This window comes from Microtus pennsylvanicus, chromosome 11 (genome assembly GCF_037038515.1).
Source record: "Microtus pennsylvanicus isolate mMicPen1 chromosome 11, mMicPen1.hap1, whole genome shotgun sequence".
NCBI classification, from domain to species: domain Eukaryota; kingdom Metazoa; phylum Chordata; class Mammalia; order Rodentia; family Cricetidae; genus Microtus; species Microtus pennsylvanicus.
Window position 1 is genome coordinate 102,776,199 of NC_134589.1, and position 18,078 is coordinate 102,794,276.

Genomic DNA, 18,078 nt, shown 5'->3' on the forward strand with positions numbered 1-18,078 from the left:
TTACTCAGAATTTTTTCCAACAAACAATAACTTTTGCTATTTTAAACATCACTAAAATGTTATTTTGTGGCTGGTGTTGAGAAGATACACCTCCAAAAAAAAAGAAGCCGGGCGGTGGTGGTGCACGCCTTTAATCCCAGCACTCGGGAGGCAGAGGCAGGCGGATCTCTGTGAGTTCGAGACCAGCCTGGTCTACAAGAGCTAGTTCCAGGACAGGCTCCAAAACCACAGAGAAACCCTGTCTCAAAAAAAAAAAACAAAAAAAAAAAAGAAGATACACCTCACTTACAAAATACGAAAGTGTAAGTTTAATTCAACAGCAGGAGCCACATGGCAGAGAGAAAGACATCTGAGCATATCCACTTGCCTTTTTAAGCTTCTGATATCGCTCTTCTGGGGTATCAAAACCACTTGTTAATGCAGTGACGGAAGGTCCATCGCTGATTCCTGGATGATAACAAACAAGGACTGGGTTCATTAGTAAATGCCAATATAAAACTGCCTCTGCTAGAGTCTTCATTCAGTGCCGATTCATATCCCTATTATTTAAAATTAATTCCAAGTGTCTATATCACACTTTTTTAAAATTAACATTAATGTGTGTGTTGGGTGTAGCTAACTGGTAGAAGTGCTTGCTCATCATGCACATGAGAGGGCCTGAGCTGGATTCCTACATTCAAAGAAAAATAATAATTGGGGGTTAGAGAGATGGATCAGTCAGCAAAACGCTTGCTGTGTAAGCATGAGGATCTGAGTTGGAATTCCCAGAACCCATGCAAACAGCTACATGGAGCACTGTGGATGCAGAGATAGTGGATCCCTGGAGCACATCAGCCAGACAGCCAATCAAGGAGAATCACTGAATTCCAGGTTCAGTAAGAGATGCTGTCTCCAAAAAAAAAAAAAAAGTAGTTTGAGGAAAACAACCAATGAATGTTGAGCTCTAGCCTCTGCTCATGCACATAGATGTGCACATACTTAAAGACATATTCACGCAGACATGTATCTACTGAGCTATGCAAAGATTTCCACTAAAGCATTAGTAATATCCTTATCTGCCGTTCAAGTGTGGCCCTGGCAAGTCACAAAATACCATTTACATGATGTATGTATCTAGAGTGGCCACAATCAAAGACACAATCAATGATGGCAGACAGAGGCAAAGGAGGTAATGGATAATTCCTTGAGTAGTGTGTCTGTTTAAGATTAAAGGAAAAAAATTCCAGAGATAGACAGCGCCGACTGCATCTCAGCATGTGTGGAATTAATGCCACCAAATTGCAAAACTACTTAATAATAACTGAAATAGGGCTGGGGAAATGTGCTGGCCTCGAACTCACAGAGATCTTCCTGCCTCTGCCCCGCCAAGGGCTGGGATTAAAGGTGTGCACCACCACCGCCCAGCAGCCCTCTGCATTTTAACCATAAACACCTAATTGTTTTAAGCAGTGCCAGAACCACAATCTGTTTCCACAAACTTCAGTCTGACTAATCACAGAACCACTGCATCTCTCATACGCTTTTGCCATAACTAGCAAGATTACAAAAGGAGCCTTAGCCATACAAGGTGTAAACCCCGAGCTCTTAAGGGAGTGATACCTGAAAACTCCCCATCGATGGCGAAGAAGTCAGCCTCCTCTATGGCCTGGTACACTTTCTGAAGATTAATCTTAAAATCTGCAGAGAAACCAAGAAGAGGTTCAGAATAGATGGCCGGCCTTCCAGCCCACCAACTAAAAGGAGATGGGAGAGAAGGGTCTGGAAGAGCGCCCAGGGCCACGGAAGAGACGGACAAGTCCCTAAAGTCTGCAAGGACCGAAGAGAGACAACTTCTTCAGGAGTGGCTAGGCAGAAGAGTCCAAGACCCCAAGTGTGCACGACTGAGAAGGGTAGGCCAGAGGAGATGCACGGGGAAGAGAGGCAAGCGTGCCAAGGGTGCACGGTTCGCAGAGGGACAAGGATGCAAAGCCAAGCAGCAGAAGTGACTTGGCCCCGGGTTCCGCCAAGCACACGAGGTCTGGGCCTAGCACTCTGGGTGGGCTTGGGGACAAGGGAGGGGGGACACGGCGGACACGCACTGCTCCGGATTATCTCCATTCTGCGGCGCAGACAGAACCCTGGCCCCGCCCAGGCCGACGCCGGTCCACGCGCAGAGTTCCACAGCAAAGAGCAGCTACCCAGGTGTCGGAGGCGGCCACGAAACAGACGGCCAGGACACTTCCGGAAACAGCGCGCGCTGCTGCGCCTGCGTCAGAGTTGCGTCACGGCAGGGGCGGGGCGGGGCAGAGGCTGAGGGTCTCCGGGCTGTCTGGGGGCAGGAAGTGGTGTTGCTCACAAAGTCCCACAAACACTGGCCAAACTGTTCTGACCCCTGGTTGACCAACAGATTTTTGTTGTTGTTTTGGTTTGGTTTTTGGTTAGGGTTTTTCCTGTGCTCTGGCAGTCCTGGAACTCGCACTGTAGAACGAGGTGACCTCGAACAAACAGAGATCTGCCTGCCTGGCCTCCGGAATGAATGCTCGGATTAAAAGTGTGTGCCACCACCGCTTGACTTGATCTAGAGATTTTTTTCCCTGGACTTGAAATTCCGGACCTGAGGAGGATGAAGCAGGGGAATAGCAAATTTGAGGCCACTTAGGCAACAAAATGAGAAGCTCTCTAGAAGTAAATAAGTAAAAATATATATGTGCGTGTATACATACATGTTGTGTGTATGTGTATACATACATGTTTTGTGTGTGTCCGCAAACATTTTGAGAATAAAAGTGTGTACATATGTTGTGTGTGTACATACATGTGTGTATATAATATCATACGTGTGTGTGTTATTTGTGAGTTTATGGGGTAGCGTTGGAGAGGTATATGTGTGCGTGTGTGTGGTGATTGCCAGTGGTAGGCAAAGGAGGACCTTGGTGTGGTCTCTCCTTGTCTACCTTCCTCGAGAGAGGGTCTCTCACTGAATCTGTTTCAACAGAAACGGCTGGCCAGACAGTTCCTAAGGTACCAGTCTCTGTCTCCGAACCCCGCGGTGCAGGCCTTCAGGGCTGTTTCTGGCTTTTTACAAGGGTGCTGGAGATTTGTACTAAAGTCTTGTGGATTTGACAGCAAGTGCTGCTGTCCAAGTAACCATCTCTCAGCCCCTTTTTACTGAGTTCCCATTCCTTACCTCTCTGGAAGGATGGGGATACCAGGATGAAAAAGCATGGTGATTGTCCCATTGGAGCAGAAAACTTGGAAAATTTTAAAAACTTTGCAAGATCAAGAGCTGGTTAGGACACTGGGTTCGAGTAAAAACCAAAAGATTCCCAAGATGTTCCTAGCAGCTAACCCCACCTGTCAACACCCAGCTTTGTGGTCTAGACAGAAGCAGACATAACTGCTTGGGGGGGGGGCATGCACAGAAGCAGAAGCTGCCACTTAAAGGAGGAAGGGGGGTGTGCAGAAGTAGCCCCCATCCTTCATTTAGCAAGACCAACCCCCTTGATCCAAAATGAACCCCGCTTGTGTTTTTTGCCTATATAAGTCAACCCCAAATGAGGAAGGGAGCTTTCTCTACTGCGCTGCGTTGTACGTAATGGATGAACTCCCAGCCTGGCTGGAGAATAAACCTTGCTTTTGCATTCTGGACTTGACTGGATTCCGGTAGTGTCTCTGGGGGTCTCAACTTGGCAACAGTAGGAAGGAAAATCCGACTTGCCCTTTGGAAACATGGTAGTTGCTATGGAGATAAAGAGCAAGGAAGGTGCTGCAACAGAGAGTGATGAGGATGCAGGGTTTCTTAGCTAAGCAGAAAGGGCAAAGCTGGAGCCGTTAGAGGTGAGTCATATTGGCTGGAGATCGTTGTTGATCCCCAATGCCTTTCACTGGACTGACACATAATAGATACCCTTATCAAACGGATGGAGTGAATAATTCCTACTCGGTCTTTCAAAAACCTCACTATAAAGTTGTCCAGAGGGCTAGTTGAAACTTAGCTCCACCATTTAGTAACCTGGTAATGCAGCCAATCTTCCTAAACTTCAGTTTCCTGGGGTCATGTTGAATTTTAAAATATGTGAATTTTAAAGAATTATACAGGTGAATAGTGGTGGCGCACGCCTTTAATCCCAGAACTTGGGAGGCAGGCAGACCACCGGATTCGAGGACAGCCTGGTCTACATAGCAAGTTCCAACACAACCAATGGTACATAAAGAAACGCTGTAGAGAAAGAGAGAGAGAGAGAGAGAGAGAGAGAGAGAGAGAGAGAGAGAGAGAGAGAATTATACACAAATCAATCTGTATAAATAACTGATTGGTTTGTTGTTGAGTGGGAGAAGTTTGAAACAGGGTCTTACAATGTGTTAACTGTAACTAATAGCAATACAATAGAAATTGAGGAGCCGGGCAGTGGTGGCGCACGCCTTTAATCCCAGCACTCGGGAGGCAGAGGCAGGTGGATCTCTGTGAGTTCGAGACCAGCCTGGTCTACAAGAACTAGTTCCAGGACAGGCTCCAAAGCTACAGAGAAACCCTGTCTCGAAAAACCAAAAAAAAAAAAGAAAGAAAAGAAAAGAAATTGAGGTCAGCCCAGGTAAGGAAGTTGACAAATAATACTCTTCATGAATGAGATTTTACTAGGAGTCAGAGTTTGAGACCGTGATCAGACCTCATGGTAGGAGGGAGATCATTAGATATGGCAGGGGTGCTGAAGAGAAGGGAGGCTTGCCTGTAAGCCAGGAGATGAGGAAGTAGAAAAATTGCTTAGTAGTTAAGAGTATCCATTGCTCCTGCAGAGGACCTGAGTTCAGTTCCTAGCACCCATATCAGGAGACTCACAGTTGCCTGTCACTCCAGTTCAGGGCCTCTGGCCTTCATGGCACATGCATTCACTTGCACAATGCAACACAGTCACAGACACACACATACACATAATTAAAAATAATAAAAGTAGCCAGGCGGTAGTGGTGCACGCTTTAATCTCAGCACTCAGGTAGCAGAGGCAGGAGGACCTTTGTGAGTTTGAGGCCAGCCAGGTGTACAGAGCAAGTTCCAGGACAGCCAGGACTGTTTCACAGAAAATTTTCAAAATAAATAAATAAATAAATAAATAAATAAAAATATTATAAAACAAGACCTGGGTAAGACCCTCAATAAGAATGAATAAAAGCCAGGTGGTAGTGGCACAGGCCTTTAATCCCAGCACTTGGAATGCAGAGATGGGCAGATCTCTTGTGAGTTCAAGGCCAGCCTGGTCTACAGAGTGAGTTCCAGGAGAAGTTTCTCAAGACGGGGTTTCTCTGTAGCTTTGGAGCCTGTCCTGGAACTAGCTCTTGTAGACAAGGCTGGCCTCGAAATCACAGAGATCTGCCTGCCTCTGCTTCCTGAGTGCTGGGATTAAAGGTGTGTGCCACCACCTCCTGGCTTCCACTACAGCTTTCAAAAGCTACAAAGAAGTCCTGTCTCGAAAAAGCAAGGGGGAAAAAAAACCAACCTGAGTGTGGAGGCACATGCTTTTCAAGCCTGTACCTTAGGCAGAAACAGACACATCTCAGGGTTCCAGACTGGCCAGGGTTATGTAGTGAGATTCTTGTTTGGGTTAAGGCTTTACCCCAGTCCCTGGCATCCATATACCTAAAAAGTCTGGAATGTTTGGGTGGAAGTTCCATCTCATGCCCCCTCCCCTGGGAGTTGCTTCAGTCAGACTTCACCTCTGAGAAAGCCCGCCAAATGATGACCCCTCCCCAGAGGGTATTTAAACTGCCCCCCAGAGAACAAACGTATTCCAATCTTCCCTCCCCATCTCCTTTCCTCTTATAAAGTGCTGGAAGGTATCCATAAACCTGTGCTTTTTCTAATTCTGTTTGATTTGGTCTGATTTGAATTCTTGCAGTAGCAGAGAGGCTTATTGGGTCACAAAAACTTTACAATACTGTCTCAAAAAAAAAGTGAAGATATGAGATAGGAAGACAGAACAGAAGAACATGCATGATATCCTGAACAGTAGGGCAGTGGATGTTGCAATCTGCTTGGCCTGGTGAGTCACCTGGGTACCCTGTCCCCTAAGAGATAAGCGCCTCCCACTCCCAACTCTTCCCCACCCTCCCTTCACTGAGGCAAGCAGATCTCCTTCCTGCCCCCCTTTCTCCCTCCCTTTCTGGAGAAGCAGCTGCTACTTTTCCCCAACCCTTCTTCCTTCTCCCCTTCCCCACCTCTCCTCTTCTCTTCCCTCTCCATAACCCACAATCTCTTTAAAAATTAAACCTGAGTGCTGGGTGGTTGGTGGCACATGCCTTTAACCCCAGCACTTGGGAGGCAGAGGGAGGCTGATCTCTGTGTGGTCGGGGCGAGTTCCATTAGGGGCTCCAAAGCTTTACAGAGAAACCCTGTCTTGAAAGGAAAAAAAAAATTACGCCTACATGGTCATTCGCTGCTATTTACTATCTAAGTTAGAAAACAGTTACCTTGACTTTTCTTCCCTGGTTAGTAAACTATCCTTCTGTGAAAACCGGTGTTGGGGTGTGGTTTGTGCCTAATCCCTGGTCTGGGAGGGAACCCCCACTGGGGAGCGAGGTTTCCCTCCTCCTCAACACACCTGTGCTCAAAACATTTGGGGAGATTGATTTAAGAGGATCTCAGATTTACGACTAACCTGGGCTATAAAGGTTGTATCTCAAAAAGGAAAACGTTAAAATGGTAAAATCTGTATCCCCTATTACAATGAATGCCTCCTGAGTGCTGGGATTAAAGACGTGCTCCACGGCTCCGGGTTTATAAATAAAACTTTAAGCCCGGCTTCTGGTTTTCTGTGGAATGCGAAGGTAAGATTTATTGCTGTGCAAACGGGACAGAGTGAGAATTATTTTAATGTCTAACCGAAGCTAGATCATGTAAACACAGGCACACGTTCCGGGAGCGAGGCTTAATGGAAAAACACACCCCACCCTCGGGCTGTGATTTAGGGGCTCAGACCACGCGGCAAATGGGCGGGCCGCACTAGTGCGCATGCGGCACACCGTTCCCCGGCGCGGCCGCTCTAGGCAGTGGGGAGGTCGCCTGGGGTTGAGAGTCTGCGGCGTGAGAACGGCCTCTCCTCTATGGTCGAGGGAGCCGGCACGGCCCGCCCGAAGACCTAGGTTACATCCGGAAGGGAAGCCTGCGGCTTTCTGCTTCCGCAGGGCTCCTAGCGGGTCCCGGGACTACTGGCGAGGTGAGCTTCAGCGCGGTGGAAATGGTGGTGGGGCGCTTGGCTTGGGATGGAACGGACCCCGCTCCCCGAGCCGCGCCGGCAGGGTGGCCCAAGCTCGCGGCCGTTTCCTCCCCCGGGCTGCCGGGCTGTTGCCCGCGTCGGGGTCTGGGTCTAAGCCACTCGCCCACTTGGTGGCGGACAAGGAGGTGTTGTTTCGACACACCTGCGGGCTAGGGGTGCCTGCCACGTCCGCTAGATCCTTAACCTTCCTGTCCCAGGGCAGACTGTTAATAATGGGAAACGCAGAAAAGGGAACATCAAACTCCAACGTCACACTGGACTGACCTGAGCTTCGCTCTTGTCATTCCCATACTCACGGCTTAGAAATGTTGTAGTAAGGGGAGTGTGTGTGTGTGAGAGAGAGAGAGGGGGGGGGGGACGATGTTGGGCAAGAGGCGAACCACTAACTTTGGTAGAAAAGAGAAAGTGGGAGCCTTGTTATGCCTCAATTGTCACCGACGGGTCAACCCCAGGGAAGCCCTTTGGTTTGCCCTTGGGTTGGCCCCAACGTCACACCAGGTGAGGCCACTGTGAAGGCGTTTTCCTCTGTCTTTAGGCACACCCCGGAGCCAATACGAACTGCACGTGCCTATGCAGTTTTGTTTTGTTCTTGTTACTGTTGTTTTGTAAGCAGTCTGGACGTGTCCTGACCCATGCTCGGTTATGCCCATGTTTTTCTTCCACAAACTTGATGGGAAAACCGTACTCATGGGCTGTTCAGACCTCCCCCTTTTTCCCTTTCTTTTTGTTTGTTAGATAAATAAATGCAGTCTTTATTTATTAAAATGCAACTGAAATGCCACTACAGTTCCCCTTTTTGTCTAAAATAATAAAGAAGGCTATAACATAAGAAAATGACATACAATAAGGACAATGAGTGTATGCAATATATACAGGCAATAAATACATCAAAAAGTTCAGATATATGCTATCAACACTGTAGTCACCATTTAGTAAAATTAGTAATCTCATTAAAATGAGTCATCCAGCAAACTTTTTACCTATCTGTGGACACAGTTTGGCATCTATTTCCAACAATCCTTTAACGTTGATAATAGTGTGGACTAACTAGTTAATGGGAAATAATGAGGCTCAAAGGCAATCAGGTTGAAAAGCCTAGGTTAGCCTTTACTCTGAAAACTTATTTTGGTTTTTGTTGTTGTTGTTTTATTGGTAGGTGGGTTTGTGGGAGGGGGGTATGTTTGGTTTTTGTTTTTATTTTGGGACAGAGTTTCTGTACGTAGTCTTGGCTGCCGAGGAACTCAGACAAGGCTGGCCCCGAACTCATGGAAATCCACCTCCCTCTGCCTTCAGATTAAAAGCACAAGCCAAGCCGGGCGGTGGTGGCGCACGCCTTTAATCCCAGCACTCGGGAGGCAGAGGCAGGTGGATCTCTGTGAGTTCGAGACCAGCCTGGTCTACAAGAGCTAGTTCTAGAACAGGCTCCAAAACCACAGAGAAACCCTGTCTCGAAAAACAAAAACAAAAATAAATAAATAAAATAAAAGCACAAGCCATTATGCCTGACTCTTTTTTATTTTTGAGATAGAATCCGTGTAGTCCGGGCTGGCCAAGAATAACTCTTGGACTTTTGATTTTCCTGACTTTCTGAGTCTGAATCGGATAACAGGAAATGCAGAAGGGAAACTGAAACTGTAAATTGTCACCAGTGATAGGAGATAGAATTTCCCTCTTTTGATTCCCAATTTCATGACTCAGAAATGTGGATCTATGCAAAAGGCAATTTTCCCTGAGTGCTGAGATTATACACATGTGCCACCATTGCCAGTTTATACGCTGCTAATGTTAGAACCTAGTAAGCAAAGCAAACATTCTACCAGGAGATTAGGTAACACAGCTAAACCTTATGTAGCTGTATAGAGACAGGAATGGCTGACTTGGAGTGGATTGATCATCAAAGCCCATTTGGGTCTTGTTAGTGGATACTTTTCACTTAGGAATCGTAACAGATGGGAGTGTAATGATCCACATGAGGCAGCTGTTGACAACCATGTTAATTAAGCCAATTAAAAATGTTAAGTTCTCTTTAAATGATGGCCGGACGAAGAGTAGGGTTGTGCCTCTGAAAATGTCTTGGTGCCCAAACTCAGGGGTAGAGGGTTTAAAGCAAAAACTACAAAGACCATAATTTACATCAAAGGTCAGAGTAACCTTAAATGTTCATTCCTGGCAGAGTATAGTAGTTATTTTAGACATAACCTCAAATGAGTTGCCAAGGCAGATGTGACCAGAAAGGGAATGTAGGTCTGAGAACAAACAGAACACGGACCAGACAGGATGGTGTACTTTAGTCATTTCAGGAGTGTATGAAAAATAAAGCCCTCAGGGAGCAGAAATTTATAGGTGGGGCTGCATTGCAGTCTGAGAACAAAGTCTAAGCTCAGTAATAGCAGTATCATTGTGGAACCGTGCACTACGAACCCTTCTGAGCGGTCTTTAATAGCCTCCTGAGACTGTATTGTTATCCCCTTTTTACAGGTGAGGCAAGTGAAGGAAGTGACTTGTCTGAGATCGTGCTAAGATTGAACTTACTCAATCTGTCTCTGAAAATGTTAGTTTGACAATCAGATATGGTGGTTTAACAAGCCAAGGCCTGATGGCACGGACCTTTAATTCCAGCTGCTTGGTAAACCGAGGCAGCAAGATTGTAAATTCAAAACCTTAGTTCTGTGGATTAGGGCTGAAGGCCACTGCCTCTGTAGTAGAGTGTCCGTTTAGTGTGTACAAAATCCTGGGTTCAGTTCCCAGGTCTAGAAAAGTTAGTTAGTTGGCCATGCAGATTCTTTTTTTTTAATATTTGTTTATTTATTATGTATACAATATTCTGTCTATGTGTATGCCTGCAAACCAGAAGAGGGCACCAGACCTCATTACAGATGGTTGTGAGCCACCATGTGGTTGCTGGGAATTGAACTCAGGACCTTTGGAAGAGCAGTCAGTGCTCTTAACCTCTGAGCCATCTCTCCAACCCCCAGCCATGCAGATTCTTGAGTGAATTTCTAGCATCTGTGAGTTTTAATTTTTTTGTAGTAGGGAATGTTTTGGCACTAACTGGCTTGAACTAAGGATGACCTGCCTCCTGCTGGGATTATATAGGCTTGTGTCTACAGATCCAGGTTAGTGGGGAAGGTTTTGAGCACTGGAGGAATTTGATGGGAATTTTGCTCTAAGAAAATTATTCAATCATTGCAAAAGAGATTTACAAAAAGAAGCGTAGGTGGTATTTAAGTTTCACTGTGGCCGTACCTTGTCTAAGACATATTCAGGCATTTGCTTGTAGACTCCATGCAGTACTAAACTTCCAGGCTCATGATAATCTTGTGAGGCACTTGTTTCAGATACCTAGTCAGGTCCTTATCTGTGGATTCCGTGTCTACAAATTCAACAAGAGGTAGGGGAAAGAATTTTTAAGTTAATTTTGGGACTGGAGAATGTAATTCAATAGTATAGTGAATCTAGCATGCACAGTGCTCCTGAGGTCAGTCCCTGGCTGTTAGGGAAAATCAAAGGGGCAGCTCCGCAGCACAAAGAAATCCAGTTAGGGCCGGGCGGTGGTGGCGCACGCCTTTAATCCCAGCACTTGGGAGGCAGAGGCAGGCGGATCTCTGTGAGTTCGAGACCAGCCTGGTCTACAAGAGCTAGTGCCAGGACAGGCTCCAAAGCCACAGAGAAACCCTGCCTCGAAAAACCAAAAAAAAAAAAAAGAAAAAGAAATCCAGTTAGGTCAGATCAGACCAAATCAAAATGCCATTGTCTCATTAAGTGCAGTGCATAGCGGGGAGACAGGAAAGCGGGAGCACATGTAAACCTGAAACCACCTGTTTCTCCTCTGGGAGCCCACTTAAAAACTCTGGCATGCTGGGATTTGGAGTTCAGAGCAATGCAACTGCCAGGCCAGTGTGCTTGGATATATGCCAGAGCCTGAGGCTAAGCTCCAGACTTAACACTGGCCCTGCCAGAACATCCAGGAAGTTCCAAAAACCAAAATTTAAATTTGCCACATGCTAAGCACGACACTGAATGCAGAGGAATGAAACTATACACAGGCATGTACACCCTCTGATAGCTTCCTGCTGTTTCACAGATCCGCAGGCTCTCCAGCGCTGTGGGTCTTGTTTGCCTGGTATTTTGCTCATGTTTACTTTGTAGTCAGGCCTACTGTGGTTGCTTGTATGCTGAGCACATATAAAAGATAACTAAATGCCAGGCTGTGGTGGTGCCTGCCTTTAATCCCAGCATTTGAGATTAAACTCTGAACTGTGTGAGTTCGAGGCCAGTCTGGTCTATAGAACGAGTTCCAGGACAAGATTCAAAGCTACACAGAGACACCCTGTCTTGAAAGAGCAGGAAAAAGAGAGGACTGGAGAGATGGCTCAGCGTTTATAGAGCACTAGCTGTTCTTCCAGAGGTCCTGAGTTCAATTCCCAGCATCGACATGGTGGCTCACAACCATCTATAATAGGATCTGACACCCTCTTCTGGCGTGCAGGTGTACCTGCATAGCACTCATACATAAAATATAAATAAATAAAAATTTTAAAATAGAGAGAGAGAGAGGTAACTAAGGGAGTCAGGCGGAAGGCAGAGGCAAGCAGATTTACAGAGCAAGTTCCAGGACAGCAAAGGCAATAGAACAGAATAGAACAGGACAGAAAAGCAGCAATAGATGACTGAGGGATATAGGATACAGTGCATAGGCTGCAGGTAAACACTGTCCTTTCCCAGAAAGGATTTGTGGACTCAGATTGAGGAGGCACTTCTGGATCAAGTTCACCGTGTTTCCCACAGCATTCTGTTGAATGTCAGATGATTGTCACTTCAGTTTTCATCTGGAAATATCTAGAGCCGTGTTTTATAGCTGTTCTGATATAATATGCTTGACTGTGGCTGATCGGTTTACCTTTATAAGTTACTTGGCCTTTTTTCCTTTGCAGCTCTTAATATTCTTTCTTTAACCTGTGTATTTAGTGTTTTGATTATTATATGGCGAGGGAATGTTTTTCTTTGATCCAGTCTGTTTGGTGTTCTGTATGCTTCTTGAATATTCAAAGGAATATCTTTCTTTATGTTGGGAAAGTTTTCTTCCATGATTTTGTTAAAAATATTTTCTGGGCCTTTGAACTGTGACTCTTCTCCTTCTTCTATTCCTATTATTCTTAGGTTTGGTCATTTTATTGTGTTCCATATTTCCTGAATGTTTTTTTTAAAGATTTATTTATTATATATACAACTCTCTGCCTCCATTTATATCCACACACCAGAGGAGGGCACCAGATGTCTTTACAGATGGTTTGGAGCCACCGTGTGGTTGCTGGGAATTGAACTCAGGACCTCTGGAAGAGCAGACAGTGCTCTTAACCACTGAGCCCCTCCTGAATGTTTTGTGATGAGAATTTGTTGGCTTTGCTGTTTTCTTTGATCAGTGCGTTTATTTTCTCTATGGTGTCCTCAGAATCTGAGATTCTTTCTTCTATCTCTTGTATTCTATTGATTATGCTTGTTTCTGTAGGCTCTGCTCGTTGACCTAGATTTTCCCTATCCAACTGGTCCTCCGTTTGTGTTTTCTTCCTTGCTTCCATTTCAGTTTTCAATTCTTGAACTGTTTCCATTACCTGTTTAATCGTTTTTTCTTGGTTTCCCAGGGTATCATGTACGTATTTACTCATTTCTTCAAACTTTTTGTTATACTTCTCATCCATTTCTATAAGGGCGTTTTTCACATGTTGTTTAAGGGACTCTATTGCTTTCATAAAGTCAATTTTTTCCACTTCTTCTGTGTTAGGGTGTTCAAGTCCTTCTGTGGTAAGATCATTGGGTTCTGGTGTTTTCATGTTGTTTTTGAGATTATTGGGTGAATTTTTGCCTTGGCGCCTGCCCATCTCCTCCTATCAATGCTATCTAATGGGTCTTTTAAAACCCATTCAGGTTTCCCTGCTGGCCAGGGGCTCTTTTTACAAAATGCCCTCGCTCTGTTTCCTGGCTCCTGCCGGGGGCCACGATCCCTCTCACCCCTCAGAAGGGTCTTCAGGAACAGGACCTGGCTCCTCTTTTGCTAGGAACCTCACCAACCAAAGGCCTACCTCTTTGGTTTAATTGTAGTGGGGCGATCTGCTCTTGGTGTTGCGCACTGGTCCCTTATTTATTTATTATGTATACAATATTCTGTCTGTGTGTATGGCTGCAGGCCAGAAGAGGGCACCAGACCTCATTACAGATGGTTGTGAGCCACCATGTGGTTGCTGGGAATTGAACTCAGGACCTTTGGAAGACGAGGCACTGCTCTTAACCACTGAGCCATCTCTCCAGCCCTCTGAACATTTTCTTAAGTGTCTTTCAGCCATTTTAGATTCCTCTGTTGAGAGTTCTCTGTTTAGGTCTGTACTCCTTTTTTTTTTATTGGATTAAGTGATCTTTTGGTGTCCAATTTTTTGAGTTCTTTGTATATTTTGGAGATCAGATCTCTGTCTGATGTGGGGTTAGTGAAGATCTTTTCCCATTCTGTAGGCTGTCATTTTGTCTTGTTGACCATGTCCTTTGTGTTTTGTTTTGTTTTGTTTTTTCTAGAAACACCCCTGGCTGTACTGTAACTCAGTTTGTAGCCCAGGCTGGCCTCAAACTCAGAGAGATCCACTTGTCTCTGCCTCCTATAGCTGGGGTTAAAGGCTTGCGCCACCAGTACCTGACCCATTTCTAATTTTTGTAAACCTGAAAGAAGTGTGCACTGATCTTTCAAAGGTTGTAAGAAGCCTAATGTTCCTACAAACAAACAATGCAAGGCAGTGTATACTTGACTTTTACTCACTAGCACACACCAGCCAAACCTCTGACCGCCTCCGTGGCAGCCTCTGCGCAGCATCCTGGAACCCGGAGCCATCAAGCTGCACTGAAGCCATGTCTTCCAGAGTCAGCCTCCCTAGGGTGCAGGAGAATTTTGAGGCCAGTGTCTCAGTGCCCATCAAAGGACTGCTAGGACTGTCCTGGTGAGCTTGTGGCCTGCCCGACTATCCATACTTCACATCCCCATTATCCTTGGTCACCATCCAAAATTAGTGTACAGAAGAGATGAGAGATGTGGTCTAAGAGACTTCCTCAGAGTTCTGTAGTGATGAATCTGGCCTGAGGAGAACAAGGGATGGTCTTTCTGCAAGGCAGCAGTGTCAGTGCAGGGCCATGAAAGATGGTTTTAGAAGATGCTCCTCTTCGTTCGTTAGTCAAGACAGTGGTCTCCCCGTAAAGGGGCTGCTCGTTCTTCAGCAGATCAAGTGTAGGTCAGAAGGACTCTTCATATAGCAGATCTGGATACCATGAAGGGCACTCTCCAAAACGACGCAAGCAGAATTCTTCCCGTTGGTCACAGTTTAAGGAACCCGTGCATGCTCATGCCTCCTACAGATGGCACAGAGAAGAAAAGCCAGAAGGAGGTCAAAAGAGACCTGGCTGGTCTTTGAAAACATCACGAGGCACATACCCATCAAGTTCCCCAGCAGTTCCCTCATCAGAAATCTTTTTTTTTTTTTTTTTTTTTTTTTTTTGTTTTTCGAGAGACAGGGTTTCTCTGTGGTTTTGGAGCCTGCCCTGGAACTAGCTCTTGTAGACCAGTCTCGAACTCACAGAGATCCGCCTGCCTCTGCCTCCCGAGTGCTGGGATTAAAGGTGTGCACCACCACCTCCGGGCCCTCATCAGAAATCTTAAACAAACTCAACAAATTCCATGGAAAGAACTTCCTGAAGCTACCAGCAGGCAGGCTGTAGAAAGGCCAAAGATGGCAGGTGAAAGTGACTTACCTAAAATTTCTGAGTTTGAAGTTGGAGTCACGGAACCATTACTTATGGATCAGCCCCAGAGGGCCTGAGTCAAACAGAACAGAAGGCACAGAATTAGTTGATGACCAACTGACTAAAGCAATTGCATCCAAAGCCAAGGAAATCGAGCAAGCGTACCAGCAGGACTGTGAAACCTTTGCGATGGTAATGAATGCTGGTTGAAAAGATCTTTCATTAGAAACACATTCAGTTTGCACTCTGAGTTCAGAACTTGCATGAAATAAGTGAGCAGTGTGCGAGAGAGCTCAGGCAGCTCACTGCACAGTATGATGCTTCTTAAGAATTGGTGCTCTGGCAGAAAAGCGTTCCTCGATTGTTACTCCAGAATTGCATAAATACTTCAAATATGGAATTTTTGTGATGAAAGGAAATACTTCAATGTCAAGTAAGATCTAAAATAGCTTAAAGCAATCAATTCTGAACTCCATTCCACCTATAGAACCTACTCATTCATACACACGCCAGTGTTCAGTGGGAGCAGCTTCTGCTCTTACTCATGATCTTAGTCTTCCAAGTGCAAGAATGTGTGGCCCAAGTGTACTTTATAGTTTAGAGACTGAACTTCATAGTAAATGATAGCATATAAAAGTGTTAGCATTTTGAATTGTGATTTTTACTTTCTTAGGCTTTGTTGCTTGTATTAAAATTATCCGTGTTGGACCCTAGAGTCCAATTACCATGGAGGAGTCACTCCAAGAATACACTCTCACACTGCAGTTGTTGTAATAGCAAGAGGATTTTATTCTGCCACGGCAGGGTCCCTCAGCATTCAATGCCAAGGACCCCAAATGCCTGTTACAAGCTATTTTTAAAGCAAAAAGCCATAGAAACAGGGTGGGGACTCGGGGTTGTTTTCCAACTATTAGGATTGATTTATTCAAGGGGGCTTCTAATAACAAGTGGTCTGAGCCAGGGCTGGAGAGCGGGTGCCAGATCAGACGAGGTAACAGGGGAACATCTGGGGGTCATTCTGACCCCTTTCCAGGGTCAGAGTCAAAACATCTGTGGACATCTGTGGGTTGTCTTGTCCCAATTCTAGGAACGGAGCTCTATTTAGAGAACATCCACAGGACATAGGGAGATGGAAAGTTCCCAACATCTCAGTACGGAGGGGGAGCACTAAGGCACTAAGACTGAGGGCTCAGTAATGGCCTTAGAATTGTCTTAAAGTTCTACAAAGTATATTATTTTAATAAACTGGTGCTTTGGTATCTTGAAAAAAATAAAAAGTATAGGAAGGGATGAATCTTCCAAGGACATGTGAGCTTATAATATGAGTTGAGTTGGTGTCTGTATCTTTGTGGCACTTGGGGGTTAAACTCGGAATTTTGCCCTTCTAGTCAACTGATGACCCTCTGAGTTATACTCCCAGTACCAAAATGGATATTTATTTCTTTTCTTTTCTTTTCTTTTCTTTTTTTTTTTTTTTTTTTTTTTTTTTTTTTTTTTTTGGTTTTTCGAGACAGGGTTTCTCTGTGGCTTTGGAGCCTGTCCTGGAACTAGCTCTGTAGACCAGGCTGGTCTCGAACTCACAGAGATCCGCCTACCTCTGCCTCCCAAGTGCTGGGATTAAAGGTGTGCGCCACCATCGCCCGGCCAAAATGGATATTTAAAACCAACTATTAGGGCATGTGTTACTTGGTAACCCCTGTAAGCTTTTTGGTTTAGAGTCTTTGTGCTTTTGAGGGGTTTTGTTTTGTTTTTTTGAGACAGGGTCTCTGAGTGCCTTGAGTGTCTTGGAACTCACTCTGTAGACGAAGCTAACCTCCATGTCAGATCACCTGCTTCCGTCTTCCAAGTGCTGGAATTAGAGGTGTGTGCTGCCGCTGCCACCGCCACAACAGGCTTTTTGTTTTGTTTTGTTTTCTTAATAGCTTTCTGAGTTGTTGAACAAGAAGTTGGGTGTAGTACAGAATAGGTCCTCCGAAGCCTGCCACAGAGACAGCGGACGACAGGCTCAGCTGATGCTTTTCTCAGCCTGCCCTTGTCTTGCCCAACATAATTTAAAGCAATCTAAGTTAGGGCAACAAGTCAACATCTAAAGGAGCTGACCTCTGACCTTCTCCAGAAGAGTCTTTTTGGAATTGGAAAATGTAGTGACTAGGATGCTTTTCTGCCTTAGTAATGGAGGAGCCGGTTTTTCCGTCTGCAGGAGTTCCACTGCCATTCTGTTCTTATTGGCATCCCTGACCTTTGCTCCACTTAGTCTGGGCACGTTAATCTTTATTTGTAGTCGTGAGAGCTGGGTGGACCCTGAAGTGTTCTGCCAGTGTCTGTAGTGGTGTCTGTACTAGACCTTCCCTCCTGATGTTTTTTCTAACACCTTGCTCATCCTAGCAGTTGCTTATCTAATAGATGCATCAGATAGTGTCAGATCCATACAATTGTAGTAGCACTGTGGTGTGAACTAGATGATGAAGGAGGAAATCAGGCCTTTGAGCTGATACTTACGCTTCATTGGAATAGTTTCTCTATGATGGCAGTCTTTAAATCCATAGTTTCCCCCCTTAGGTTATACAAAGTAGTAACAGACCATGATTTCAACTGTTTGTTCGTTTTGTTGCTGTATTGTTATTGCAGGTATTTGAGACTTAAGAATCGAGATAGGGTCTTTTTTTCTTTTCTTTTTTTATAGTGTTGTCTCTGCTTGTATGCCTGCAGGCCAGAAGAGGGCTCCAGATCTCATTACAGGTGGTTGTGAGCCACCATGTGGTTACTGGGAGTTGAACTCAGTACCTCTGGAAGAGTAATCAGTGCTCTTCCTGATGAACCGTCTCTCCAGCCCCTAGGTAGGGTCTTACTGTGAACCCTACCTGAGCTAGAACTCATTGTGTCAATCATGGTGTCCTCAAATTTGGGTTCACTTGTCTTTGCCTTCTTAGTGCTAGGATTAAAGGCATGAACTACCAGGCTGGGCATAAATTTTTTTAAAAAAATTTTTATTGTATGTGCTTTGTTGTGAGGGTATCAGATTCCCTGGAACTAAGTTCTAGATAGGTGTGAGCTG

At 45.3% G+C, this 18,078-nt stretch overlaps 2 protein-coding genes across 2 annotated transcripts in view; one reads left to right on the forward strand and one right to left on the reverse strand.

Annotated features, from left to right (window-relative positions):
• Parn (poly(A)-specific ribonuclease) overlaps positions 1–2,243 on the reverse strand; it is a 97,411-nt gene extending 95,168 nt beyond the window's left edge. The window contains exons 1-3 of the mRNA XM_075942073.1: positions 2,079–2,243; positions 1,600–1,677; positions 368–447 (exon numbers count right to left, since the gene is read on the reverse strand). Coding sequence (XP_075798188.1) covers positions 368–447; positions 1,600–1,677; positions 2,079–2,097 — 177 coding nt within the window. The 5' untranslated portion in view covers positions 2,098–2,243. The remainder of the gene's footprint in view (positions 1–367; positions 448–1,599; positions 1,678–2,078) is intronic.
• A 4,746-nt stretch (positions 2,244–6,989) lies between these two features.
• Positions 6,990–18,078, forward strand: part of Bfar (bifunctional apoptosis regulator) — a 33,503-nt gene continuing 22,414 nt past the window's right edge. Inside the window, exon 1 of the mRNA XM_075942074.1 lies at positions 6,990–7,187. The gene's annotated coding sequence lies outside the window, so the exon portion shown is untranslated. The remainder of the gene's footprint in view (positions 7,188–18,078) is intronic.